The sequence below is a fragment of the Pholcus phalangioides genome, unplaced genomic scaffold, assembly GCF_987345545.1.
Source record: "Pholcus phalangioides strain wild (caught in Gottingen) unplaced genomic scaffold, Ppha-v1.0 ptg000007l_1, whole genome shotgun sequence".
In the NCBI taxonomy this organism is placed as follows: domain Eukaryota; kingdom Metazoa; phylum Arthropoda; class Arachnida; order Araneae; family Pholcidae; genus Pholcus; species Pholcus phalangioides.
The window spans coordinates 41,006,068-41,016,761 of record NW_028301600.1 but is presented as its reverse complement, the minus strand read 5'-3'; the positions used below and the strand labels follow the sequence as shown (position 1 = coordinate 41,016,761).

Here is a 10,694-nt window from a genome sequence, read left to right as displayed (position 1 = left end):
AAATACAGTATAACCACTATCACGCTGATGGGGGATCCCACTTGGACTGGTTACCAAATTTCAACTCTCGGTTGCTCAGCGGAAAAAAAATGCCCCTCTTTTCAAGTAAAAGATCGTGGTCAGAATGAACTTAGCTTCATTCTAACCACGACGTTTTAATATGACTACCAAAGTATCGATTCGTTGGGGAGTTCCGCGGGGGGGGGGGGGGGTGTAGTAGTAATAGGTAGGGCCTCCAAAAAATGGCTCGGGGATCCATGATGTTCTTAAGTCAGCCACCTCGTTGGGCAATTTGCCTGTTGTGGCGTTGTATTTGTATTTATTTGTATTTGTATTTCTGTTCGTAATTCGGGAAGTTCTAAGTCGGAGTGGGACTATATTGAGTGATATAATTTTAATTAATTTTATATCGGGGACCATATAATTCACTGATTTATTGAACTTGTCAATCAGAACATTTTCGCCACGCGAAAGAGGGCTAATTAGTCGGGGACGAAACTAAAATTTTTGCCGCACGGGGCAAACATGATTTTGACGCGCCAGCAACTTCAAAATTCGATAATTTTATGACGGTGTTCTTTGTTTCTACCTAAAACTGCCGCCCCCTAAATTTTTCCGCCTGGGGCAGTTGTCCCCCTGCCCCCCTCTGGTTCCGGCTTTGCAATTAGTCCCGGGTCAACCGCAAACTTAAATACTTATTAGAAGTAAAGCAAAACCTTTGAAAGGATAACACCGTTTCTTCTTAGTTGGAAAAAAGTGGAGGAGGAGCTTATTTTTTTTAGTTAATATGCTACTTGGGTGCATAGCAGTTACATCTCAGTGTTTTTCAAATTTATTACTCCTACCACCCTCTTTCGCATAAAAGCAAATACAGGGTGGTTCTTGAGTTTTGGTTTGGTATTTCAGGACGAAATAAAAAAAAAACAACAGCATTATCTAATGTTTTTATAACACACAGCTGGAAACTGTTGGATACAAAATTCAAGACCAATATAGCGGTACTTCAGCAACGATATCTTGTACTGTAGTAACGATAACTTCTCGATTTTTGTTATTTTCAGCTGGATGCACAGAAGGAGAGAGAGTATGTTGGAAAAATGAAGCAAGCAATCCTTTAGACTTGAGGCTTGGGAAATATGTAGGTGGCAGCACCTTTTAAAAATGTAATGCGTACAATACCGGACAGACGCGCACACCGTGGGGTGATCAACACAATTCCGAAACAAATTATGTCTTCGGGGGTAATTACTTTAGATCTCCTCCGACCTAGGTACATGTATGCGAGATAAAAACGGTAGTAAATTTCCATGCATAAATTGCTTTAATTGAAGGAAAGAATTGATTGAAGCTTAGGCCATCTTAGGTAGTTCTCGTATTCAAAGATTTCAACTGTGAGCAAAGTATAAGATATAACAAATTGTACTAAATTGATGCTATCTGATATGAATACTCATTTTGTTTTCATTTTAACCCTTAATTTACCACATTATGAAAAGTGGAATAAGAAGAAAATGATAACAAATATAATGAAAACAACGAATAATTATTATGTGTAAATTATTTAGCTGGTCATTTTAGTTCTAATTAAAAACAAAAAATAAAAAATAATGTTTTTCAAACGAAATTAGTTAGTTACATAACAAATTATCTAATCTGGAACTTACCCTAAGTACCGTCGGTAGATGGAAGATTAAACTAAAGGAAAAAAAAATAAAAATAGAATTTTCAACATTCAGTCGATATAAAAAAACATGAATGACGAAACATCATCATCAACATTTGAAGATTATTCATTCATGGAGTGAAAACAACATACAGCATCACCAAGTGCTAAAAATATCTTTTCCATATTTACAATATTTATTCACGTATCTAGAAGTTACGTAAATTCGCCTTCTGAACTAGAAGTTTAAAAAAAAGAATTTATATATATATGGTTCAATCATATTCCTTAGAGTCGAGAAATGTTTCATCATTAAAGTGCTTGAGAAGAAATTGGAAAAGCCAAGACTAAACATAACAGTCTTATGACCAATTAATTATTGAACTGCGGGTGGCTGAGAGTTAGTCATTGGAAAAATTTTCTGCAGTTAACGTATTTGTAATGTATGTTTATTCAAGCAGTAACGTGGTATTCAAGAAAACATTAAGCTTTTCAGTTATGGCTTGTTGCATTTCCCACTAATGAGAATATTGGAGATTTAGAGGATGGGAAACGCGATATAAATCATACATACATGTATATTTGACTTCTAGCAAAGCAGTCGATCCAAGGTTAGCCTGTTACTTTCACTTGTTAAGGATGGTGTTCATGAATGAGAAAAAGCAAAAAAGGAAATATAAAAGACTTAATGATACGGATGAGAGAAATGTCTGCTTTGGGAAGAGACAAGCTAGGAATTATGTGTTGAAAAAGTACCAATCAAGGTTGACAAGTTCTCACTTTTATTATTATTATTTTTATACCCACCTTTAAGAGAGAAATATGCAGTTAAGTGTAAAGTAGCACGTGTTACCCGCGATAACTGATTCAGTGAATCATTTTGTGACTTTTTTCAAGACGAATTTGTATTGCTCCCAACGAATATTTCCCGAGAAAGGTAAGTTTTTCTTAACTTAAACTAAATCAAGGTAAATATAGATTTTAAAGCCCTTAAAATATTCTACTGATACATTGGTTTTCTGCATATTTCCTTTACACGATTTTTTTTAATTTCACTGCTTTTTTACGACTTCTTATTACGTATTTGATATACGATGTTATTTAATAGTGTATGAGTTGAGACTGATGATATGAGACTTGGCTTTAATCCAAGAAATTGCATGATAACTCATACATAATCCGCTGGGCTCACTTTTTGAATATTTGTATATTTTTTGTGCATATATACTGTACATACATTTAATCTATACAGTTACGGCCATATCCCTCGGAGATTTATCCTTTTTAGACCCAATGTTTTAGGGAGTTGACTTCACCCTTGATTTCAACGATAAGATACACATAATCCATGGGGTTTAAAAAATATCAGCACATTTTTTTCAGAAAAAAACGACCCTCGCGTTCGTGCATACGGAGTCTCAAAGGATTATGGACCAGAAAAAAAAAACAGACGATATCACGGCTTGTGTAAAACGTGGGGAACATAATAAATTAAATTTTTAGGCAAATTTGTTGTTACTGGCGCGTGCATGAATTCTGAGTGAACGTTTCACAACCGTTCAAATCTGTCATTTCAACTTCATCTATTTAAATTAGTGAATACACAAAAGTACACAAATCATATTAACTTGATTTGTCTACATTATAATAAGGAAGTTTTCCATTTTGTTTATAATAAAACGCATCCCCATTAATTTTTTATTACCTTTTAATTGAAAAAAAAGTTGACAAAATTTTCGAACTCTTTGCACTTGCGTAATTTTGTTTCTAAATATAGTACGTATATGCATGTAGTGTGGAGCATAATTTTCCACGTGCATTAGAAAAAAGAGAAGATTACGAAAACAGTCGTTAATGTATAAACCGTATGTGTGTTAGTGGTTGCATGATTAAATGGATGCTAAAATCCTCGAGGGAATCATTTCAGAGACAAATCATCCAAACCTCTACGACGCGACTCTTCAGAGCAGCTTCATCAATTCCGAAAGTTGCATAATATATCCATTAAGTTAGCGTCAAACACTGTCGTATGTTCACAAGTATTAGTTTATTACTTCGAAAGAAACGCCGATGTAAGCGGTCGGTCGTTTTTAAAGAGTAGTAATTAAGCCATCTTAGCAAGCGATAGAAAATAAAAAAGCGTAACACCTCAAAAATTCAATTAGTTTTTTTTATTTTATCGTTTCGTATCGGGTCGTAAAAAATGGTGACGAAAAATACACGTAGTAACGGTAAAAGATAATCAGAGGATGGAAAATTATAGCGTAAATGTCACTGAGGATAACGATTAAGGAGTGAAAGAGAAATTCTTCATCGAGAAGATAACATAAATTTGTCTTTATAGCAATGTCAACGGGCATTGTTCAAGTTTATGGATATGACATTTTTAATTTTTTATGATTCTGACATTTTAAATCTGTGATAAAACAAGAGAGACCGTTTGTTATATTCGGGGATTAAACTGTAAAAGTTTGATGAAAGATCTTTTACAAAAAACTTGAAAAAAACAACCAATAATCCTATTGGTTATATTCGCTCGAATGTAACAGATACTCTTATTGATTGCATTTTTCAAGTTTTAGAAGTCAGTTTCGAGGTCAGCCACCTCGTTGGGCATTTTGCCTGTTGTGGCGTTGTACTTGTATTTGTATTTGTATAAAAGAACTTTACAAAACTTTTATAATATAATCCCGACCATAGATGTATTCTTTTTTTTAAAATTAAATGCAGATACAAGAAGTTAATTTAATGTCTGTTTATTGTACTGTACTCATGCAGTCGACACTCGTAACGATCCCCAACTGTTCAATATTGTCAACAACAGTGGTTCAAAACGGACATATATAAGGTGGTCGTTAAATCTAAAGGAAACCGCGTGTAGGACAGTTGTTATATGAAGACATTTGGGATTTACCATGAAGGGCATTGCCACGAAACGGTATCTTTAAAATATGGTCGTTATAACGAGCGTCGACTGTATAACGGCCTACATTAGTATCCACTGTGACTTGAACTATGAGGCTGAAAACATATTCTATTTGTAGAAAGTACCGGAAGAACCGTGAATTAATACATTTGAATTAAAGGCACAAGTTAAATTTCATTTTCATGCCTAGAATGCGAATTACTTCAAAATCTATACAGATTCAATGTGCTATACATATGTTAGCTTGTTTTATAAAATATTTGTATAAGCAGACTCTCCCTCTTCCAATCAAACCAATCTTATTTCAGGAATATATCGAAGATTGACATGAAATTCTGGAGTAAAAATTTCGTTCTTCATGTTGATGGATGTACAGTTTTGTATTTCGTTCTTAGTTTGCTGGGAATCGAATCTGGTAAGTTTTTCCTCTTTTTCCATTTCAAATTTAGGTCTTTGATAGATATTTGAAAAAATATATACTTCTGTAAGTACTCGATTGTACAATGAATGTGTTGTAATAAGAATTATAAGTTTTCTTCCGAATGAAATAATTGTTACAGTGATAGTAGCACCAGCAGAAAAACAACTCGACATCAAATCATGTATTATCGAAGGATTTCTTTACACGCATGGAGAAAGAATATTGAGAGAGAATCCTTGTCATGTGTGCTTATGTCTACGAGGTGAAATTTCGTGTGCCTGGCAGGATTGTCCCTTTCCACCAGAAGGATGTTCCGAGATGACTTTTACCGGCATGTGCAATCCGTCACTGTATGTATGCTGTAAGTAGTATGATAAAGGGTTATTATTCTTATATAAAACCGGAAAGATCAGTACAGTAAGACCGGCTGTCCACTGGAAGCTACTACTACGAGCGAAAACAAGTCGCGTGTATGCGTAAGACCACTATAGTAGTCTTGCGCATACACTCGACTTGTTTTCGTTTAGCTTCCAATGAACGAACCCGGACTTACCGGTATATGTGGGACCGACGATGACCTCGTAAGTCGAGGTACGATTTCACATACAAAGACATACAGGGTGTCTTGTAAGTGCTAATGCGGCCTTTATCTCATCAACCGTCTGTCGTAAAGGTATAGTTTCGGTTTAAAAAATGCTCAACAGGCGTTCAAAAATTACCCTGTATCGGTTTTGAGAGTGAAAATATAGTGTGTAACAAAATAAAAATAAAAAAAATCAAAATTTTTATACGATACCCCTGTTCTCTAACTTCCAATTAGAAAATTTTTGCCTTGTCTTTCCAGAGGCCAACAAAACAGTCCAAGTTACCAAGTGCAATATTCGCTGAGATATTTGAATTCAAAAATCGGAGAAAAGTTGGGAGAGGACAGCATAAATGAAGGAAAGGAGCGTTGTCCGTTAGTTTTTGCTGTTCTTCCGTAACTTTTTTCCGATTTTTGAATTGAAATATCTTAGCGAATATTGCACTTAGAAGCATGGAATGTTTTCTGTTGTCCTCAGGAGATACAAGGCTACAACTTTCTAATTGGAAATTAGAGGACAAGAGGACCGTATAAAAATTATATGTTTTATTTTGCGACACATTGTATTTTCACTCTCAAAACTGGTACCGGGTAATTAGTTTTTGAACGGTTTTCGAGTATTTTTAAATTGGAATCGTACCTCTATGACAAACGGTTGATGAGATAAATATTACACAATAGCACTTACAAGACACCCTGTATAAATACTAGTTAATTGGGGACCACAGTTTAAGGAAAACACCTATCTCTTTTGGTAAAAATTAAAACAAAAATACAGTTATATTCCGGCACAACGTACTAAATGCAAAGTACAAATTTTTAAGGTTGAAAATAAGGTTTGACGTCAGATATGAAATCGTGACCAGTCTATAAAAATGGCAGATGCCACACCAAGGCTTGGAATCACATTTTAAAAAATCACGCGGCAAAGTTTTCACCTTTAACCACTTTCTCAGCTGATACTGTAGATTCTCAAAAATTAGCGTAGTTCAGTACATATAGTGTTCTGATCGATCAAACAATTCTTACTTGATTATAAACTTAATAAAATAACCATAAATATTTTTTATGAGCATTGCATAATATTTGTGTGATCATGTATATATATAGTTTGCACTTTTTATAATTATATTTTTAATTGGGTTGCTGTATTTTTGAAATATAATGACATCCATATTTGTTATGGGCACCTTTTTCTCTCAGCCACCTTCGTTGGGCATTTTGCCTGTTGTGGCCTTGTATTTGTATACCAATTCAGCAATTATCCTGTCATTATGCTTGAATTTGAGAAAAATGAGTATTTTTCACAAAAAATCGTATAGCTCGGGGCATAGGCGGAGATTGACTTGGATGTCTGGGGGGACAAGGTCATTATTGCTGGGGGGGCACGATGATGATGATGTCAGCTCATATATACATATATACATTAGATCAGTCGACTCCACCTGTGACGCCCCCACGCCCCCCCGTATCTCCGCCCATGGCTCGGGGTAACGTAAGACGGTATTTCTAAACGGGATAGTATAGAAAACCACATGGGGCACTAGGGCGAGGATGACACACCAAATTATGAAGTGTTCCAAATTGTTTAATTATCCTTCTGCAGATAATAAGAAATATTCACAACCATGCCGGTTTTGTTGGCCCGGCGCTGCGTACCCACAGTCAACGATCATGGTCTTAGGAGAATTGATTTTATTCTGGTTTAAGAAAAACAGAACTGAAAGCATCAAATGTACCTAATTAAAGTTGATACTAAAACAGTGAATCCAAAACTTTTCACAAATTCCAAACCGTGTGTGTGTGTGTGATAAGAATTTCGATATCTCGTGGCACTTTGCCCGATCTCGAGGTAATTTAGCGGCACGTTGTTTACGAACAACTATAGGTATTACTGATTTCAATGTAATTCTAATTTCAAAATCGTCCTTCGTGGTACCCATAGCTGATCTTATGCAACCATAAAGTGTCACACCGACTGTGAATCACCAATATTATATTATAAAAATATAGGAAATAACAATTGAGTTTTTCAAGTTTTTATTTATGAAATTATGTTTTGATCATTCTTTTCAGCCATACCTGAATCTCTTGGTCCAAAACTTCAAGTACATAATAAGAGCATCGATGTTTTGCCTGACAGTTACGCTGAAATTGGAGATGATTACGGTGAGTCACACATTTATGATTTAAGTGTGTATACTTTTCACAAATCGCATTGGATTTATTCTATTATAAAAATACAAACGTTAGGGATACGTAAAATAAATAAGATTGAGTGTTCAAAAATGTGAACACGTGAGAAAAACTAACCATTGAATCACCTATATACAGGGTGAGCAAAAAGGCCGTAAAAACGCAAGCGAAGCCGCTAGTAACAGCTGGATAGTCCAATATAACAGTTTGTGTAACCGTAGTCATTAACAGAATTTCGTAAAGATTGTTTTATTCATAATTTTATATAAGAACGAGGTGACAATTTATTTTTCTGTTAATCCTTGAAAATGAAAAGAAAACAATTTAAAACATCTATTGCTTTCTTTCTCGTATCTTTTATATATCAGGAGCATGTGTTATTGATGGAGTCCCTTACCAGACCGGAGATGTAGTTGGAGCTGCCAGTCACAATTGTTTGGAATGTCGTTGCGGAAGACAAGATTTGTATTGTAGTCCACGCTGTTGCTTTAGATGGGCCAGTTTTTACGAAACTCCAGGGCAGATCATGAAATCACTCAGAATAGGATCAAAAGTTCCAGCTTTGCACCCATTACATCATTTATTGCATAAAGACGATGATAAGTCATCGTAGATGGAATTAACATGCTTCTTTTAGTATGATATCTGAAAATATATTCAAATATTTCACACAAAATTCTAACAGATTTGTAAGAATTCTAAAATCTGAGAGTTGACTCTATAAAATAATTTAGAGCCACTATAAAAAGAGGAAAAAAAAAAAAGACAACTTAATTTTTTTAAAAATTAATTTGGTTGTCGGTTATCTCTCAAGAATATTAATGCAAGAAAAATCGTTCAATAAACATTATAATCCTAATTGCCACCAAATCTGGATAAACTCGTTTCCTTGTTATTCATCTTTAACATGGACTGTACAATGAATAAAGAATTATGTATTTATTCACTGTATATAAATAGTTAATAATAGTACATTATTAGCATGTGTAATAAACTCATTAACTTTTTTTACGATGGAGTAGTTCTTTTTTGATTTTCACGTATAGATATTTATTACATTTGTAATTTCGGTTGAAATAAAATATTATATCACACCTGAAAATGAACTCATAGCCCAAAACTAGTTGAAAGGACGATTCGGAGCTTGCTTTTTCATATTGAGTCACAGACATTTATATTAATATAGCAACTGGGTAGTTTTGTAGTTATTTGGAGTTTTTGAATTCAAAAACCAAATCTTTTCGTCCAAATTCTAGCTTATTATTTCTCCATATTTTCTCTTCACCTCTGACTTTGTGAGCATTTGAATAGGATTTTAAACTGAATTGAAATGCATAGGGAGGATTAATTATAGATTATAATCCTAAATGTTTTTGAAGATTTCATAGGTGTTCATTCGTGGGGGGGGGGGGGGGTATATAATTTTCCCTAAACCTTCATCAGGATTTTTCGAAGTCTCAAGTGTTGATTTGTTAAGGTAATTATCGATTTAACAAAGATTGGCTGCTCGAGAGTTTATTGCCGAGGACATCCATCTGCATGACAATCATTCATTCGCTTGCCCCGGAAAATACAATACATTGACCATGTATAAATCCTCTAGAAGCTACAAATGACAATTATTAGCAATGCAGAATTAACAATAATAAAAATTATATCTTCTTTATTCGTTTTATGATTTCCCTTGAAGGCAACCCTCGAAATATTCGTTATTATAATTATTAATATATCATCGGCTATAATTCGTCTATTGAAAGGTGACAATGACGTGACCATGGGAATCAAAGTATGGCGAATGCCGTAATGGGTATATCAGAGAAATGAAGAATTAATGTTGGTTATTACATCTCAATAAGTTTCACCTATGTTAGTCATTAAGAAAATGGATATGATGAATAACCAGCCAAATAGAGGGAAAACTCTTACTTGTGTGGAAATGATAGAGTTGCGATAAATACCCATGAAGGTCTTCAAAAATAATAAAGCTCTATTCATCTTCAAAAATGATCATGAGGAAAAGAGAAGAAATAGGGAACATAATCGTACCAATTTGAAATGGCACAGAACTGCCTATAAAAAATGTATCGCATTGTAATAGTTTTCGTGAATGTATTGAAAATGTTTAAAATTATCATCCATGTTGAGCATCCTGCTTAGGTGTCAAGTTATTGGAAATATTGGGAGGGTTCAGAATTATTGGAAAGGGAGGGGCCTCAAACCTAATATTTCTATAGGTTATTGTGGAGATGTTGGAGGGGCACGTTCGCATGGGCCGGATACAAGTTTACGAAAACTTCAATATATACGAGGAAAAGTATATGTATTTTAAAATAGCTCAAGCGTCAGTTTATAAATTTAACTAAACTAGAAATGCTTTCTTTTTATGACCGACATGGTAATAAGGTTCTTGACAAACGATTGAGATTAATTAATTTCTCAAACGCGCGTTGGTGAGAAGACAGTGATTGACTTCTGTATTGTTCAATGAATATATGATGCTCAAAAGCATTTCCTGAAAAGATTGAATGAAGAGGGTATTGAATTTACAAATATTTTTCATTTTTTTCTCAAAATTCATTTGCTTTAAAGTTCCTTTTGCTTTAAATCTTAGCATTTCAAACTTTCATAACTTACAGCTAATAGACAAATATACTTGGAGGATATTTCCACTCCTTTCCATTCAGTTTCTAAGAATTGCAATTTGTTTTTTCGATTAGTTTTCCTCGTGATAAAGAAAAGTACTGAAGCAACACATATTCTTTAACCCATGTTTCCGCCAAAACATAACTGACAAAAGACCTTTGTTTTTTCAGTTGATCCTTAGAGATCCTCAAGACTGGATATGATGATGTAAGACCACTTTTTTTATTTTGGCGTATATTTTCCTTGAATAACGTAAGTCACT

The 10,694-nt window shown here is 34.3% G+C and overlaps 1 protein-coding gene across 1 annotated transcript; it reads left to right on the top strand.

Moving 5' to 3' along the window:
- Positions 1–2,313: 2,313 nt before the first annotated feature.
- LOC149085293 (uncharacterized) lies at positions 2,314–8,682 on the top strand. The gene is made up of 5 exons (XM_089233937.1): positions 2,314–2,600; positions 4,898–5,004; positions 5,150–5,371; positions 7,670–7,762; positions 8,158–8,682. Exons 2-5 carry the CDS (start codon positions 4,917–4,919, stop codon positions 8,400–8,402), a joined length of 648 nt encoding a protein of 215 aa, XP_089090063.1. The 5' UTR covers positions 2,314–2,600; positions 4,898–4,916; the 3' UTR covers positions 8,403–8,682.
- Positions 8,683–10,694: the final 2,012 nt, after the last annotated feature.